The sequence below is a fragment of the Oncorhynchus keta genome, chromosome 9 (genome assembly GCF_023373465.1).
Source record: "Oncorhynchus keta strain PuntledgeMale-10-30-2019 chromosome 9, Oket_V2, whole genome shotgun sequence".
In the NCBI taxonomy this organism is placed as follows: Eukaryota; Metazoa; Chordata; class Actinopteri; order Salmoniformes; family Salmonidae; genus Oncorhynchus; species Oncorhynchus keta.
The window spans coordinates 46,117,721-46,136,875 of NC_068429.1; the positions used below are offsets into that span (position 1 = coordinate 46,117,721).

Consider the following 19,155-nt stretch of genomic DNA (forward strand, 5'->3'; position numbering starts at 1 on the left):
CATATTTTTCCTGTTGTTGGTAAATCAGCACGCCTACAGACCTCACGACATATTTAATAAATCCTCTTAAGGAAGCTGATTTTTTAAATTTTATATAAAAACAAATCGCGGTTGTGACTATAACAGAACGTGCGTTTCATCGAAAAGTGCAGGAAAATCTGATCACTGAAAATGGGAAAATATATCCATGCGCAACTTCAAACAATTGTTAAAAGTGACCCACATTAAATGGGGCCGAGGTTACAATACCTACAGCTTCCACACAATGTCAACAGTCTTGTCATTTGTCTCGGATTTGTTTCTTGGTCAAACGGACACAAGGAAGCCGATTTCTTCCGGTCTCCGACAGGATGTTTTGCTTGAGAAATATCCGGACATGATTTCAAGACGTGGAGCTAAAGAATAAACATCGCCCCGTGATCATTTTGATAGATTATTAACGTTTACTAATACCTAAAGTTGCATTACAAAAGTATTTCGAAGTGTTTTGTGAAAGTTTATCGTCAACTTTTTTAATTTTTAAAAATTACGTTGCGTTATCAAACTCAGTTTTTTCCTTGATTACATAGTCTTCATAGATCGATATCTAGGCTATATATGGACCGATTTAATCGAAAAAAAAGACCCAAATAAATGTTTATGGGACATCTAGGAGTGCCAAGAAAGAAGTTTGTCAAAGGTAATGAATGTTTTATATTTTATTTCTGCGTTTTGGGTAGCGCCGGCTAACGCAAAATCTGTCGTGTTCGGTGACGTTGCAGTATTTTGTGGGTACATGCTATCAGATAATAGCTTCTCATGCTTTCGCCGAAAAGCATTTTACAAATCTGACTTGGTGGATAGATTCACAACGAGTGTAGCTTTAATTCACTACCTTGAATGTGTATTTTAATGAAAGTTTAATGAAAGTTTGAGTTTTATCAAAAACTATAGGTGGCGCTCTGAAATTCCGCTGAGTGATGTTCCTGCATGGGAACTGTATTCTGTGACATCCTTAAGAAGTTTTAAGCTGCTGGCACTCCGCCACCATGTCCTAATTCATTTACTCTACTGAAAATAAACCGAAGACTGGAAATAAATAACCAGCACAATCTGTCTGTTCTGTTCCTCTCAAACACACACACACACACACACACACACACACACACACACACACACACACACACACACACACACACACACACACACACACACACACACACACACACACACACACACACACACACACACACACACACACACACACATTCTGTCCTTGTCTGCTCCCCCCTCCCTCCCTTTCATGTTTCCAGTCAGAATGACTTGTTCCAGGAAGCTGGGGTTTGAGAAATTCCCCCTACCCACTTTTTGGGCCTCTTTTATCAATCGTGTGCAGAACAAATTTGTGTGTAAATGTTTTGCAGGATTTCAGCATTTGTGAAAGGTTTAGGAACTCAAATTGTTAAACAAACCATTTAGGGTGTAAGAAACATGATAACTCTTGTGTGGGAGGGTTTGAGTGAGCTGGTTTGGAAGAGAGAGTGTAGGTAGCTTGAACAACAGGTAAACAAAACACTTCCAAGGTGTCAAACGTTGGATCAAATCTTGTGTGGGAGTTGTGAGAGTGTAGGCTGATGTGTTACTTTGCTGGTTCTGCTTTACTGACTGCCATCACTTCTTAACGTCATCTCCTCACAAGTCGTCCTCCGTTAGACTCAACAACAGTGTAGATGCGATTGAGCAGACGTACAGTTGAAGTCGTAAGTTTACATACACTTATGTTGTAGTTATTAAAACTCGTTTTTCAACCACACCACCAATTTAGTGTTATCAAACTATAGTTTTGGCAAGTCGATTAGGACATCCCCTTTGTGTAATTTTTCCAACAAATGTTTACAGACACAATATTTCACTTATAATTCACTGTATCACAATTCCAGTGGGTCAGAAGTTTACATACACTAAGTTGACTGTGCCTTTAACAGCTTGGAAAATTCCAGAAAATGTCATGGCTTTAGAAGCTTCTGATAGGCTAATTGACATCATTTGAGTCAATTGGAGGTGTACCTGTGGATGTATTTCAAGGCTTACTTTCAAACCCAGTGCCTCTTTGCTTGACATCATGGGAAAATCAAAAGAAATCAGCCAAGACCTCAGAAAAAAAAATTGTAGACATCCACAATTCTAGTTCATCCTTGGGAGCAATTTCCAAATACCTGAAGGTACCGCATTCATCTGTACAAACAATAGTTTGCAAGGATTCCATGGGACCACGCAGCCGTCCTACCGCTCAGGAAGGAGACACGTTCTGTCTCCTAGAGATTAACATACTTTGGTGCGAAAAGTGCAAATCAATACCAGAACAACAGCAACGGACCTTGTGAAGATGCTGGAGGAAACCGGTACAAAGTATCTATATCCACATTAAAACGAGTCCTATATTGACATAACCTGAAAGGCCACTCAGCAAGGAAGAAGCCACTGCTCCAAAACAACCATAAAAAAGCCAGACTACGGTTTGCAGCTGCACATGGGGACAAAGATCATACTTCATGGTTAAATGTCTTCTGGTCTGACAAAACAAAAATAGAACTGTTTGGCCATAATGACTATTGTTATGTTTGGAGGAAAAAGGGCTTGCAAGCCGAAGAACACCATCCCAACCGTGAAGCACGGGGGTGGCAGCAGCATGTTTTGGGGGTGCTTTGCTGCAGGAGGGACTGGTGCACTTCACAAAATAGATGGCATCATGAAGTTGGAAAATATGTGGACATATTGAAGCAACATCTCAAGACTTCAGTTTAAGCTTGGTTGTAAAATGGGTCTTCCAAATGGACAATGATCCCAAGCATACTTCCAAAGGTGTCGAAATGGCTTAAGGACAACAAAGTCAAGGTGGCGAGCATGGAGGCCTACAAACCTGACTCAGTTACACCAGCTCTGGCAGGAGGATTGGGCCAAAATTCACTCAACTTATTGTGGGAAGGTTGTGGAAGGCTACCCGAAACGTTTGACCCAAATTAAACAATTTAAAGGCAATGCTACCGAACACTCAATCAGTATATGTAAACTTCTGACCCACTGGGAATGTGATGAAAGAAATAAAAGCTGAAATATATCATTCTCTCTACTATTTTTCTGACATTTCACATTCTTAAAATAAAGTGGTGATCCTAACTGACCTAAGACAGGAAACTTGGATTAAATGTCAGGAATTGTGAAAAACTGAGATTAAATTTATTTGTCTAAGGTGTATGTAAACTTCAGACTTCAACTGTAGATTTCTCAAAAATATGTCATGCCAGTGTCTTGTCTATGATGGCGCTAGCTGTTAGTGTATGACTCGTTAACAGCACACAGATGGAACCCTGAGAGACTGACAGCATGCTGGGTGAACATGAATACGGTAGATACTGTTCAAGGTTCACTTTACAATCAACTATCAGCCATTTCTCATAATGAGGATTTGATGTCCTGTCTAATGGCAATAATAGTGACAGTATCTTTATGTTCATTATGACAATCATTGTATGGGTCAGTCTAGACCGTTGGACCATGATCAACTGAATATGACACACACAGACGGACGGACAGACGGAGAGAGGGAGAGAGTGTGGTAGACCACTGTAAACTCTTATTCATCCTAACACGGAGACTTTTCTCTCAGAGGGAGCCTGATAGCTGGGGAGAAATGCCAAACAGTCATGAACGGGTTGCAGTGTTAATTCCTGGTTGAATAGCAAGAGAAGGGCAGTGTTGTTGTTGTGTGGGTGGTGTGGCAGACCAAGGGCTAGCCTGGAGCCGAGGATGTGCCCTCAATGCACCCTGCCTTCTTCCAGCCCAGGCGCCAGTCCCTGTGTCCACATTAAGCCTCTCCTCCTCCTTCTGTAATGGCGCGACAGGGCCAGAGCCAGAAAGGCACATGCGATATTGCATTATTGTATTTGTGTAGTGGGAAGGCAGGCAGGCAGGCAGGCAGGCAGGCAGGCAGGCAGGGTAAGCAAGCCAGATGCATAACAGTGCGGTAAAGGGAGTAGAGGGGGGGAGAAAGAAAGAGATTGAGAGAGAGGTGGATAAAGAGAGTGTCAGTAGAGTGAGTCAGGAAGCATTGCTGCCAGACAGCCAGACCCTGGCTCTGCTTTGCTCTGGTCTGTGTCCAAAATGGCACCCTAATCCCTATATAGTGCACTACTAGTATTATATAATTTTTTAGGTAGTGTGCTACGTAGGGAATAGGGTATCATTTTGGACGGAGACCTGCTTTCACAGAGATGGGTGTGGTGTAGCCGGTCTGGTGCCAGTGATGAGCAGGGCTCAGTCACAAGGGCTCCTTATCTACCCCACTCCTCTCCTCCCTCTCACCCCCGACTCCCCCGCTCCATTGGGTTACTGCCGCCAGCCGCCACCGCTAGACGCCATGCAAGGAATTAGCTTGGAGTGCTTGACCAGCACTGTGGCCCCTGGGCAGGCCACAGACTGGGGGCTGAGGGAGACTGGCAAGGACGTCACTATCCTGAGGGGGGACTGGGGGGGGGCGAGGCGGACAGAGGGGAAAGCAGGGATGTGACCATGGTCTGTTTTGTGCTGTGGATGGTGTTTGTTTATGTCCTTTGGCCGAGGCACTGAGATGTCCAGGCAGATTTTCCACCCACCGGATCCATACAGTCCAGCTCTAGGGCATTAGACTGAGTCAGGGATACACACACACACACACACACACACACACACAGAAAGACTACTGCTCCCCAGTCACATTTTACATTGACAAAATGCATTTGCTGTGATTCAGTTCTTTCTCCAAGCACACAGATGAATATGGACCAAAGCATTAACCCAGCAGATCAAAGAAGGAACGTGGTTTTGACGATAGCAGAGCTATTACTGCCCATAATTGTGTAGGAAGAGCAGTCAGGCTTGGAAACAGGACTGTAGTAATGTCTATCACCTCTAGATGGAGACAGATCCATTTCACTTTGATAAAGATTAGTCTTCTAACACACGGTCTGTGTTCTTTCCTCTGATAGTATAAGGCTTAGTAGAGCCACAATGCACTGTGTTAAAAAAAAATACAGTACCATGTTCAGAATGTATTTTTAATAGCAACATCTTAATTGTTGATCCTGTACCAGGCATTGTAGGTTGCTTCTTTTCATTGTCCCATTTTCTGTACATTTATTTTTTAGCATCATTTCTACAAAATATTTTCATATATATTTATGAGCAGTTACTAGTGCCTATAATAATGCGTTTCACATTGCTTATAAGGTGTTATAAATATGCTTATAAAGCACAGGGATGTTTTTCATGGTTCAAGCTATGCCCTTTAGTTTCAGTGAAGGGAAATCTTAATGCTACAGCAGTTTGGGAAAGGCCCTTTCCTGTTGCAGCATGACAATGTCCCTGTGCACAAAACGAGATCCACACAGAAATGGTCTGCACAGAGCCCTGACCACAACCCCATCGAACACGTTTGGGATAAATTGGATCGCCAACTGCAAGCCAGACCAAATCAAATTCTATTTGCACCGAATAAAACAGGTAGACCTTACAGTGAAATGCTTACTTACAAGCCCTTAACCAACAATGCAGTTCAAGAAAAAATAAGAAAAAAAAATATTTAAAAAAGTAAGAGATAAGAATAACAAATTATTAAAGAGCAGCAGTAAATAACAATAACGGGGCTATATACAGGGGGTACCAGTACAGAGTCAATGTGGGGAGGCACCGGTGTCGGGGTAATGTGTACATGTTGGTAGAGTTATTAAAGTGACTATACATAACTATAACAGAGAGTAGCAGCAGTCTGGGTAGCCATTGATTAGCTGTTCAGGAGTCTTATGGCTTGGGGATAGAAGCTATTTAGGAACCTCTTGGACCTAGACTTGGTGCTCCGGTACCGCTTGCCGTGACGTAGCAGAGAGAACAGTCTATGACCAGGGTGGCTGGAATCTTTGACAATTCTTAGGGCCTTCCTCTGACACCATCTGGTATAGAGGTCCTAGATGGCAGGAAGCTTGGCCCTGGTGATGTCAGTGATGCCAGCAGCATACCACCTCACTGTTGGCTTGCTTCTGAAGCTGAGTAGGGTTGGTCCTGGTCGGTCCCTAGATGGGAGACCAGATGCTGCTGGAAGTAGTGTTGGAGGGCCAGTTGGAGGCACTCTTTCCTCAGGTCTAAATAAATATCCCAATTCCCCAGGGCCCTGTGTAGGGTTCTGTCTTTCGGATTCCACGTTAAATGGGTGTCCTGACTCTCTGTGGTCACTAAAGATCCCATGGCACTTATCGTAAGAGTAGGGGTGTTAACCCTGGTGTCCGGGCTAAATTTCCAAGCTGTCCCTCATTCCGTCACCGAATCATCCCCAGCTCACAATTGGCTCATTCATCCCCCTCCTCTCCCCTGTAACTATTTCCCAGGTCGTTGCTGTAAATGAGACTGTGTTCTCAGTCAACTTACATGGTGAAATAAAACACATATATATATTTTTTAAATGTACTGGGCTGTACCCTCTGTAATGCCTTGCGGTCGGAGGTAGTTGCCATACCAGGCAGTGATGCAACCCATCAGGATGCCCTCGATGGTGCAGCTGTAAAACCTTTTGAGGATCTTCGGACCCATGACAAATATTTTCAGTCTCCTGAGGGGGAATAGGTTTTGTTGTGCCCTCTTCATGACTGTCTTTGTGTGTTTGGACCATGTTAGTTTGGTAGTGATGTGGACGCCAAGGAACTTGAAGCTCTCAACCTGCTCCACTACAGCTCTGTTGATGAGAATGGGGGCATGCTAGGTCCTCCTTTTCCTGTAGTCCACAATCATCTCGTTTGTCTTGATCACGTTGAGGGAGAGGTTGTTGTCCACACGGTCAGGTCTCTGACCTCCTGCCGATAGGCTGTCTCATTGTTGTCGATCAGGCCTACCACTTTGTCGTCAGCAAACTTAATGGTGGTGTTGGAGTCGTGCAGTCATGAGTGAATAGGGAGTACAGGAGGAGGGGACTGAGCACGCACCCCTGAGGGGCCCCTGTGTCAAGGATCAGCGTGGCGGATGTGTTGCTACCTACCTTTACCACCTGGGGGTGGCCCGTCAGGAAGTCCAGGATCCAGTTGCAGAGGGAGGTGTTTAGTCCCAGGGTCCTTAGCTTAATGATGAGCTTTGAGGGCACTATGGTGTTGAACGCTGAGCTGCAGTCAATGAATAACATTCTCACATAGGTGTTCCTTTGGTCCAGGTGTGAAAGGGCAGTGTGGAGTGCAATAGAGATTGCATCATCTGTGAATCTGTTGGTGCAGTATGCAAAAATGGAGTGGGTCTAGGGTTTCTGGGATAATGGTGATGTGAGCCATGACCAACCTTTCGAAGCATTTCATGGCTACAGACGTGAATGCTACGGATCGGTAGTCATTTAGGCAGGTTACCTTAGTGTTCTTGGGCGCAGGGACTATGGTAGTCTGCTTGAACATGTTGGTATTACAGGTTGAAAATGTCAGTCAAGACACTTGTCAGCGCATGCTCGGGAATACACGTCCTGGTAATCCGTCTGGCCCTGCAGCTTTGTGAATGTTGACCTGTTAAAGGTCTTACTCACATAGACTGCGTGAGTGCTTGATCACACAGTCGTCCGTAACAGCTGATACTCTCATGCATGTTTCAGTGTTACTTGCCTCGAAGCGAGCATATAAGTGATTTAGCTCGTCTGGTAGGCTCGTGTCACTGGGCAGCTCTCGGCTATGATCCCCTTTGTAGTCTATAATAGTTTGCAGGCCCTGCCTCATCCGACAAGTGTCAGAGCCGGTGTAGTACGATTCAGTCTTAGTCCTGTATCGATGCTTGGCCTGTTTGATGGTTCGTCGGAGGGTATAGCAGGATTTCTTATAAGCTTCCGAGTCCCACTCATTGAAAGCGGCAGCTCTCCCCCTTAGCTCAGTGCAATTGTTGCCTGTAATCCTTGGCTTCTGGTTGTGGTATGTACTTACAGTCACTGTGAAGACGACGTCCTCCATGCACTTATTGATGAAGCCAGTGACTGATGTGGTGTACACCTCAATGGAAGAATCCCGGAACATATTCCCGTCTGTGCTAGCAAAACAGTCCTGTAGTTTAGCATCTGCTTCATCTGACCACTTTTCTATAGACCGCGTCACTTCAATTTTTGCAGGAATCAGGAGGATATAATTATGGTCAGATTTGCCAAATGGAGGGAGAGCTTTGTACACGTCTCTGTGTGTGGAGGAAAGGTGGTCGAGAATATTTTTCCCTCTGGTTGCACATTTAAAATGCTGATAGAAATTAGGTAAAACTGATTTGTTTCCCTGCATTAAAGTCACTGGCCACTAGGAGCTCCACCTCTAGATGAGCATCTTCCTTTTAGCTTATGGCTTTGTATAGCTCATTGAGTGCGGTTTTAGTGCCAGCAATGATTTCTGTGGTGGTATGTAGACAGCTGCTATGAAAAATACAGATGATATACTCTCTAGGTAGATAGTGTGGTCTTCAGCTTATCATGAGATACTCTACCTCAGGCGAGCAAAACCTCGAGACTTCCTTAGATATCGTGCACCAGCTGTTGTTTACATAAATGCATAGGCACCCGCCCGTGTCTTACCAGAGGCTGCTGTTCTGTCCTGCTAATGGAGTGTATAACCCACCAGCTGTATGTTCTTAATATCATCGTTCAGCCACGACTCGGTAGAACATAAGATATTACAGTTTTTAATGTCCCGTTGGTAGGATAAACATGCTTTCAGGGTCGTCCCATTTATTTTCCAGCGATTGAACGTTAGCTAGCAGGACGGAAGGCATGGGCAGATTAGCCACTCGTCGCCTGATTTTCACAAGGCACCCTGATCTCTTTCTGCGAAATCTGCATTTCCTTCTCTAGTGAATAACGGGGATCTGGGCCTGGTCGGGTGTCTATTTTATATCCCTCCCGTCCGACTCATTGAAGACGAACTCTTCGTCCAGTTTGAGGTGAGCAATTTCAGTTCTGATGTCCAGAAGCTCTTTTCGCTCAAAATGTTGCTGCTACCGTCTCTTATGTACAAAACAAGTTACGAACAACGTGAAAAAACAAACAAAATAGCATGGTTAGTTAAGAGCTGATAAGATGGCAGCCTTGTGGTTGAAGCATGTCCCCGCACCAATGTCCAACATCTAGTGGAAAGCCTCTAGTGGAAGAGGGGACCAACTCCATATCAAAGCCCATGATTTCGTAATGATGTGTTTGAGCAGGTGTCGAGCAGGTGTCCACATACTTTTGGTCATGTAGAAAAGCATGCATCTGTCAGAAAATCTATTAAAAATGTTACAAATAGCCGATTCATTAACATGTTTTGCTCATATTACATACCTCTTCCGAAAATACCTAATATTTTGTGACAACCGATGCATCCTCTCCTACCTTGTCGAATTGACAGTCATTGACGTACAAGTCATTTTGCATGCTAAACAACCATAGGGAATTCAGTAGCCTAGTAAATCTTAGCCTAGGCAGCCGATAGTGTGCAATACACTCGTGTCCCCCGTGGACCGGCTCGTACATAAAGCATCCTCCATGTAGGCTGCAAAGGCATCATTTTCCTCCATTGCTTGAATGGCGAGCCGCTGGGAAAGAAACAATTGTGTGTACTGTCTAAATGAAACACAATTTTCCACCACCATTTTCAGATTTCTTTATGCTTTAAGATGTTGCTTTAAGATTGTCTGAAATCCCAAAATGGTGGTGGCCTTATTAGTTCAGTGACTATGTAATTTGTTAGGTACAGTATACGGAAAATATAAATGTTCTGTCACAGCGAAAATAATACATGCAGGAAGTCCAATCGATTGTGAGGTATGGCAAATACATTGTGATACATTTGGGTTGCGGGTTCTGAAATCTCTGCACAGCAAGGAGGAAAGGAGCCGACCTAATCCCGCCTCCTACTTTTACCTTTCAACCCCTTTTCACCTGCCAATCAACATTGTCCATCTTCCCTCTCTGACTGTAAGCTACATCCCTAGTTGCATGGTGTGATCAAATCATTACGGCAAAAATATATCTACTAAAATGAGAGGGAAATACGGGTGACAAGTAACATCCACTTCATAGGATGGGCTAAAAGGTTCAGTTATGTCACAAATGTTTAATTTGATTGTAACTTTCCTACAGTAGCCAGCTGACAGTTAACATATCCTTGTAAATTAAATTAATTTTGTTGCAGATATAAAAGAAAGGCTTGGTAATGATGCATGCATCTATCGAAATGCGATTTATGCCCTCAGTCCAAGTTTTCATTGGGGTAAATCAATTATGCTATTATTACATTTATGATTAGCCTACATTTACATTTTCTAATTGGTAGAATGACAATCATTTACAAGATGATGCAGGGGATTTAGTTTGCAATCCAGGGACAAATTGCCTTCCTGGAGCGAGCAAAAGAATGTGATAATGTTGGCTAGTTTCATAAAATGGGAAAGTATTCTTATAGCCTGTTTTGTATCAAATACACTTGCCTTAAATACCCTACTCCTTGAAAGCTGTGTATTGATTATACAGTGCCTTCAAAAAGTATTCATACCCCTTGACTTTGTGTCACTGGCCTACGCACGTTACCCAAAGTGGAATTGTGTTTTTAGAAACATTTACAAATGTATTAGAATTGAAAAGCTGAAATATCTTGTCAGCTATTCAACCCCTTTGTTATGGCAAGCCTAAATAAGTTCAGCAGTAAAAATGTGCTTAACAAGTCACATAATAAGTTGCATGTACTTAGTCAAATTGCAAAGAAATGTAGCAAAACAATGTATCTTTATGTCCTGAATGCAAATCATTATGTTTGGAGGAAATCCAACACAACACATCATTGAGTACCACTCCTAAATATTTTCAAGCATGGTGGTGACTGCATCACGTTATGGGTATGCTTGTCATCGGCAAGGACTGAAGGAAAACCTTTTTTAGTCTGCTTTCCAACAGGCACTGAGAGACAAATGCACCTTTCAGCTGGACAATAACCTAAAACACAAGGCCGAATGGTAAGCAGCTACAGTGTTGCATTGAATGTTCCTGAGTGGCCTAGTTAGATTTTCAAGCCAATTTAAGTAAAAACTATGGCAAGACATGAAAATGGCAGTCTGGCAATGATAAGTAAATGAACTTGACAGAGCTTGAAGAATTGAAATCCTTCAGAGTCTATTGACGCACCTGTGCGTCATTCTAATTAACATAAAACATATTTTCGTTTAAGCTGGAGATATTGCATGGGCTCCGTCTCAATCCACTGCATCCGCCTAAGTCTCCCTTCCGCATCTGCTGTAGAAGGTGACTGAGCTACTGCGGTGTTTGTCAGACCATGAGACATCCTGAAAATCACCTAGATGTAGGACAGACACTTCAAAACCTTATTCCAAGGGGTATGAATACTGTCGTGATAAATGGCGGTCACTGCAGTCAACAGCTGCAGTGTTGCTCATTGGATTACCCCAGATCATGGAATAGGCTATGTGAATGTTTATAAAGACAAAAAGGAAGACATATGGAATTATTCAATTTGGATGGATGGTTGACATGACAGAAAGGTAGGCGGATATTTTCTTATCTAAAACTTGGGTGAATCTTTGCTTCAGTATACTCTTCTCAAGCTCGTTTACGTCTGTTTCGCTCACGGGACTCAAGCCTGGATGGGCTCGCACCTAGTAAAAACCTTAGAATTTTTAAATATATTGCGCAATTGGCTAACTAAATTCACCAGCGACATCATTAGGAGATAAGGATTGTGAGCACAGTGTTTCTGATCAGATCAACGATGATCTTCTAATGTATTTGTGTGGCTACGATGCCATCTTTAGAGCACAGCATGAAATAGGCTATTACCGAGGTCTGATGATGCTTCTGACAATATAGTAAAAGGCGTGTTGTGTTGGTTTTGGGTGATGTGCTAAAGTCTGTATAACCCTGTGACGTACGGTACCAGTCAAACGTTTGGACACACCTACTCATTCAAGGGTTTTTCTTTATTTTTACTATTTTCTATGTTGTAGGATAATAAGTGAAGACATCAAAACTATTAAATAACACATATGGAATCATGTAGTAACCCAAAAAAGTTTTAAACAAATCAAAACATACTTTATATTCTTCAAAGTAGCCACCCTTTTGCCTTGAGACAGCTTTGCGCATTCCATATGTGTTATTTCATCGTTTTGAGGTCTTCACTATTATGTTTCCTCCAGGTGGGTTGTGGAGTGTGTTCGCGCTGGGTGGAGCCGGCAGTAAGCCAGGATTGGAACAGGAACAGAACCCTCTGCCACTGTCCAATCAGAGCCTGTTATTGCTTCTGGTGCTAGCCAATCTGACAGATGGACCCAACAACTGTCCCAACCCCTACAAACAGGCTGTCACATGCTTCAAAAACACACAAGGTACAGAATATGCGCTAGTACCAGTATAAGGTGACAGGGGGACCTTTCAATGAATGGGTACTAAACCTGTGTGTTTTCCACAGACATGTCATCCATCCCTACAGAGCAGCACTATATGTTTCAGATTAACTTCAACAGCCTTTACACAGCTCTGTGTGAGCAGCAGAGATCCGACCAGGCTACACTGATACTCTACACACTACTTCATCAGAACACCAACATGAGGACATACATGCTGTCACGCACAGACATGGAGAGCCTGGTGAGTTAGTCGCAAATTGCGCACACATACACTACTCTCTACACACTGCTGCATCAAAACACAAATATGAGGACATATGCTCAGTTTATTAGGTACAAATTTCAAATCATGTTGGTCACGTTTTCCGGCACCACATTCTCCGAACGGAAACTCTGAAATGTACTCTGTGTAATCTGAGTCATCCTCTTTGACTTAGTTCTTATTTTTTCCCTGCTGACACAGTGGGGCACAGTAGACAGCTGTTCCTGTGGGGTGTGCTGTGATGTCACCTCTTAGCAGTTTTAAGTGTATTAGGGAACGCAGAGGGGGGAGCGCCACAGACCATTGCTCTGCAGGACCCACCTGTGACAGAGGATCACTCCCATACACAGTGGAACCATGCTTGAACAAACACACACACACATGGGTGGACACACATAGCGCTTCCCGAAGCACCCCGCTGTGGAACAATGCTGGAGGCCTAAACACACAAACACACACTTTCTCTTAGTGTAGTCTGGGATGTTGGATTCGTGTCAGAGCTTGCTCAGTGCACTCTGCCTGCTTATTCTGCAACAGTGTCAGTCTGCACAGCAGGAATGCAGAATTTCACAACAGAAGTTGACAGAATGGCTGTTGAACCATGGCAGTTAAACCATCAAAACAGAAACACCATGCAGACACGTACCCTGGAGAAACACCATGCAGACACGTTCCCTGGAGAAACACCATGCAGACACGTTCCCTGGAGAAACACCATGCAGACATGTACCCTGGAGAAACACCATGCAGACACGTTCCCTGGAGAAACACCATGCAGACACGTTCCCTGGAGAAACACCATGCAAACATGTACCCTGGAGAAACACCATGCAGACATGTTACCTGGAGAAACACCATGCAGACATGTACCCTGGAGAAACACCATGCAGACACGTTCCCTGGAGAAACACCATGCAGACACGTTCCCTGGAGAAACACCATGCAGACACGTTCCCTGGAGAAACACCATGCAGACACGTTCCCTGGAGAAACACCATGCAGACACGTTCCCTGGAGAAACACCATGCAGACACGTTCCCTGGAGAAACACCATGCAGACATGTACCCTGGAGAAACACCATGCAGACACGTTCCCTGGAGAAACACTATGCAGACACGTACCCTGGAGAAACACCATGCAGACACGTTCCCTGGAGAAACACCATGCAGACACGTTCCCTGGAGAAGCACCATGTAGACATGTTCCCTGGAGAAACACCATGCAGACACGTTCCCTGGAGATACACCATGCAGACATGTACCCTGGAGAAACACCATGCAGACATGTTCCCTGGAGAAACACCATGCAGACACGTTCCCTGGAGATACACCATGCAGACACGTACCCTGGAGAAACACCATGCAGATATGTTCCCTGGAGAAACACAATGCAGACATGTTCCCTGGAGAAACACCATGCAGACATGTTCCCTGGAGAAACACCATACAGACATGTACCCTGGAGAAACACCATGCAGACACGTTCCCTGGAGAAACACCATGCAGACACGTTCCCTGGAGAAACACCATGTAGACATGTACCCTGGAGAAACACCATGCAGACATGTACCCTAGAGAAACACCATGCAGACACGTTCCCTGGAGAAACACTATGCAGACACGTACCCTGGAGAAACGCCATGCAGACACGTACCCTGGAGAAACACCATGCAGACATGTTCCCTGGAGAAACACCATGCAGACACGTACCCTGGAGAAACACCATGCAGACACGTTCCCTGGAAAAACACCATGCAGACACGTTCCCTGGAGAAACACCATGCAGACACGTTCCCTGGAGAAACACCATGCAGACACGTTCCCTGGAGAAACACTATGCAGACACGTACCCTGGAGAAACACCATGCAGACACGTTCCCTGGAGAAACACCATGCAGACACGTTCCCTGGAGAAGCACCATGCAGACACGTACCCTGGAGAAACACCATGCAGACATGTACCCTGGAGAAACACCATGCAGACACGTTCCCTGGAGAAACACTATGCAGACACGTACCCTGGAGAAACACCATGCAGACACGTTCCCTGGAGAAGCACCATGTAGACATGTTCCCTGGAGAAACACCATGCAGACACGTTCCCTGGAGATACACCATGCAGACATGTACCCTGGAGAAACACCATGCAGACATGTTCCCTGGAGAAACACCATGCAGACACGTTCCCTGGAGATACACCATGACCCTGGAAAAACACCATGCAGACACGTTCCCTGGAGATACACCATGCAGACACGTACCCTGGAGAAACACCATGCAGATAGGATCCCTGGAGAAACAACATGCAGACATGTTCCCTGGAGAAACACCATGCAGACATGTTCCCTGGAGAAACACCATGCAGACACGTTCCCTGGAGATACACCATGCAGACATGTACCCTGGAAAAACACCATGCAGACACGTTCCCTGGAGAAACACCATGCAGACACGTTCCCTGGAGAAACACCATGCAGACATGTTCCCTGGAGAAACACCATGCAGACACGTACCCTGGAGAAACACCATGCAGACATGTACCCTGGAGAAACACCATGCAGACACGTTCCCTGGAGAAACACCATGCAGACACGTTCCCTGGAGAAACACCATGCAGACATGTACCCTGGAGAAACACCATGCAGACATGTACCCTAGAGAAACACCATGCAGACATGTACCCTAGAGAAACACCATGCAGACATGTACCCTGGAGAAACACCATGCAGACATGTTCCCTGGAGAAACACCATGCAGACATGTACCCTGGAGGAACACCATGCAGACACGTTCCCTGGAGAAACACCATGCAGACATGTACCCTGGAGAAACACCATGCAGACATGTACCCTGGAGAAACACCATGCAGACATGTACCCTAGAGAAACACCATGCAGACACACACACAGTAGACCAGGACATCCTGGTAAACAGTGTAATTTGTTACTGAGTTTACTATCCTGGCTAAATAAATACATGAAAATATGAATAGCCAACGCACATGCTCGTTCTCTAATTATTTTTCTCCTTCCCCTCCTCCTTAGGTGATGCCCATCCTCAAGATCCTGTATCATGTGGAAGACAGGAACTCTCATCACGTCTACATGGCCCTCATCATCCTCCTCATCCTCACTGAGGAAGATACCTTCAATAGGTCCATACATGAGGTGGTGAGTACTGACCCCTCACTCTAACCCTCACCATCCTCCTCATCCTCACTGAGGACGATACCTTCAACAGATCAATATGTGAAGGGGTGAGTAGTATCCCTGATTGATTGAGCCCTGAGAATGTACTCCAGTGTCACACACAAATGATGCACACCAGTAATTGCACTCCTATGACAGAAGGGACACAGCCCTGCAAACAACATGTGTTCCCTCTCAGCACATTCTGGTTATAGACGTCTGAGACATTTCTCTGTATGAGGTATGATTTCTCAAACATCAGGACATGTGCCATTTCAGATAAGAACAGTACATTCTATGATAGGCACTGTCTCCCCATCTCCCTCTCTGTGTATTTCAGTCTTCATTTTTTCTTCCTACTCAGCTTGTCAATGAATTCGCCGTGTGTTTGAACAGAGAGCCTTTAAACCACTTAGGACACGGTGCTTGACGCCATTCTGCTCTTCCATTACATTTCAGTTGTGTGAATCATTTTTGACATTTTAAAGTCATTCCTCTCTTTCTCTGTACGTGCGGAGCCTATCGAGTTTCAGTCTACTGGCTGGGCTGCATATGAATTTGTCTCTGTCTGAGTCCCAAATGGCACTATCCCCCATATAGTGCACTACTTCTCACCGGGGCCCATAGGGCTCTGGTCAAAAGTAGTGCACTATATAGAGAATATTGTGTCATTTGGGAACCCTGTTTGACTGCAGCAGGAAATCCTAAAGCCTAGGCTGTAGCTGCCAGCAGACTTCTCTCTGAGTCTCTATGTTTTGAATGAAAATCCATTTCACATTGGTCTCTTTGCTGTTGACATGTAATTTCCAGCAGTTCTAGGTTCAATGTAAACCAACCACAGTCAGGCCAGCTCTCAATATTCAGATGGGTGTTTTTCATCATAGAAAAATCAATGCAGAAGTACTGTAATGCTGTTGTGGTGTTTTGGGGCTGTGAGTTGAGCCTGAGATTAGACTGCCATGTTGGTCTATGTTTTGTCCATCAGTTGCTGATGGTTGTCACCCAGTGCCTAAGGTGCTGTGTCACTGTGACTCCATTTAGTGTCTCCAGAGCCAGGTGGATGGACTCGGATCATGTATTACTACACACATCACTGCTAGGCTTCTACAACCTCTGTTGCATTTGATAGTGCAGACGTGACCATGGCGCAGCCTAGTCAATTTCACAAATGATCTCTTTGAAGTCTAAATCTGTGATAGTTTGACAGTACAGAATAGGTCTTTAAATTAGTGCATTATTCTATTTCTGCATGTTAGTGAAAAAGAAGGTGCAATCTCAAATGCATTATTTAATGTGTAATTGTGTGTGTGTCTAGATTGCTTTTTCAGAATCGATATCCTTCCCCAACATAAAGTAAGGCCAAACTTTAAGACATCCTGTCCTGCCAACCGTTACCGAGACTTACTTTACTTCTGACATGAAGTGCTGTTACCGTGGTCGCTAAGCACCCTGGAAACACAAGGTTGACAACCAGAAGTAATAGGCCTACTGTAGTAATGGAAAAATAGTCGAGCCATCAAGTTGCATGAAACACTTACAGTAAATATCTTGTTTAGGAGAGAGGGGGAGAGGATTTTGATATTTGTGTTTTACAGAGAAAAAAGTTATTTGTGATCGAAACGGTGATAGCTACTGCTGGTGGTGCTCTAATTTTCTAAGTACCGGTGTTTCTACTTTATTCATTTAGAAGTGGCGTGCCACTGCTAAATTGTTGCCGCCACACCAAACATTGTTATTATTATTATTATTTATTTTTGGGGGATAGAAAAACTGTCCGTGTAAAGCTGAAATGACTAAAACCAGACCAAGTTTGTATAAAATTTAATTGACCTATATGTTTTATATATTTGAGAACTAGAAATCGACTAAATAAAAGCTAAAACAATGAAACAAATGCCATGGCTGGCTTACCGATCGGGCACACAGGGCACATGCCCAGGGGCCCAATTGATTTTGTTATAATGTTTGATCATAAGAATAGCCATGGCAAAATGCAACATTTTCTCTCCGCTTCATGGAAAACATTTATAAAATTGCAGGAAAGTAGTCCCTTTTTGATCCCCAAAAAAAACGTGCTCATTGCTAATAGCACACCTGCCTGATAATATGGTATGGTCCCATATATAAGCTATGGTCAAAAGTCAGCCCTAAAAAATACCCCGGGGGGCATGCTGCTGTGGACCCCCCACCCGCCTCTCCCTCCACGACCTTTGCCACCACTGCTAATTGTTTTAATTAAATGCTGAGTAGTTACTCACTCTCCCACCCTCCCTCTTTCCCTCCCTCCCTCTTTCTCTTTCTCCCTCTCTCGCTCAAACTCCCCCTCTCCCAGGTATTAAAAAACATAACTTGGTATTCAGAGCGTTCATTAACAGAAATCTCCCTGGGTAGTCTACTCATCCTAGTGGTCATACGCACCATCCAGTTCAACATGACACGGACCAGGGTGAGTACACATGCGCACACACACACACACACACACACACACACACACACACACACACACACACACACACACACACACACACACACACAACACACACACACACACACACACACACACACACACACACACACACACACACACACACACACACACACACACACACACACACACACACACACACACACACACACACACACACACACACACACACACACACACACACACACACACACACACAAATACACACAAAAAAAAAAAACAAATCTCAACATACACTTTGTTTACCCTCTCCTAGCTTTGTTTTCTCCCAAGATCGTCTCAATGGAATTCCAGGTAGGTCAATACACGTCTCTCATTTCCTCTCTTCCAGGATAAGTACCTGCACACCAACTGCCTGGCTGTCCTGGCCAATATGTCTGCCCAGTTCCGCTGCCTACACCAGTATGCAGCCCAGCGCATCATCAGGTGAGGAGGCTACAGCTCCGTCCTCCGTAGAACTATTGCTGACTGTCAACACAGACACGGGTATGGCCAATGCTTGTTAATGGGTATTGATATGATCTCAACTCGAACTAAAGCCTACTGGTAGATTAATAATTGTAGAGGTTTAGCAGGTCTGTGCAGCACCTTCTGGTGTAGATATTCCAGGGTTGTGTTTTGTGCTGAGTGGGAAAGACCACCTATCTTAGCTACTGATGTCGCAGCGTTCCCTCACCAAGGCAGTAGAGGCGGAGAAAAACAAAGGTTGGATTGATCGTCCTCATCAGAGAGGATTTAAATGAGTCATTATGCGTTTGTTTTCTTCCTTGACTCATGGCCTACAGTACCTTCTGTACTAAAGTCTGCCACTATTCAGT

General features: G+C 44.4%; 1 protein-coding gene across 1 annotated transcript in view; it reads left to right on the forward strand.

Annotated features, from left to right (window-relative positions):
* Window positions 1-19,155, forward strand: part of LOC118387944 (dymeclin) — a 93,944-nt gene that overhangs the window by 55,725 nt on the left and 19,064 nt on the right. Inside the window, exons 9-13 of the mRNA XM_052524746.1 lie at window positions 12,193-12,381; window positions 12,465-12,643; window positions 15,709-15,834; window positions 18,185-18,298; window positions 18,669-18,763. Of these exons, the coding sequence (XP_052380706.1) occupies window positions 12,193-12,381; window positions 12,465-12,643; window positions 15,709-15,834; window positions 18,185-18,298; window positions 18,669-18,763 (703 nt within the window). The remainder of the gene's footprint in view (window positions 1-12,192; window positions 12,382-12,464; window positions 12,644-15,708; window positions 15,835-18,184; window positions 18,299-18,668; window positions 18,764-19,155) is intronic.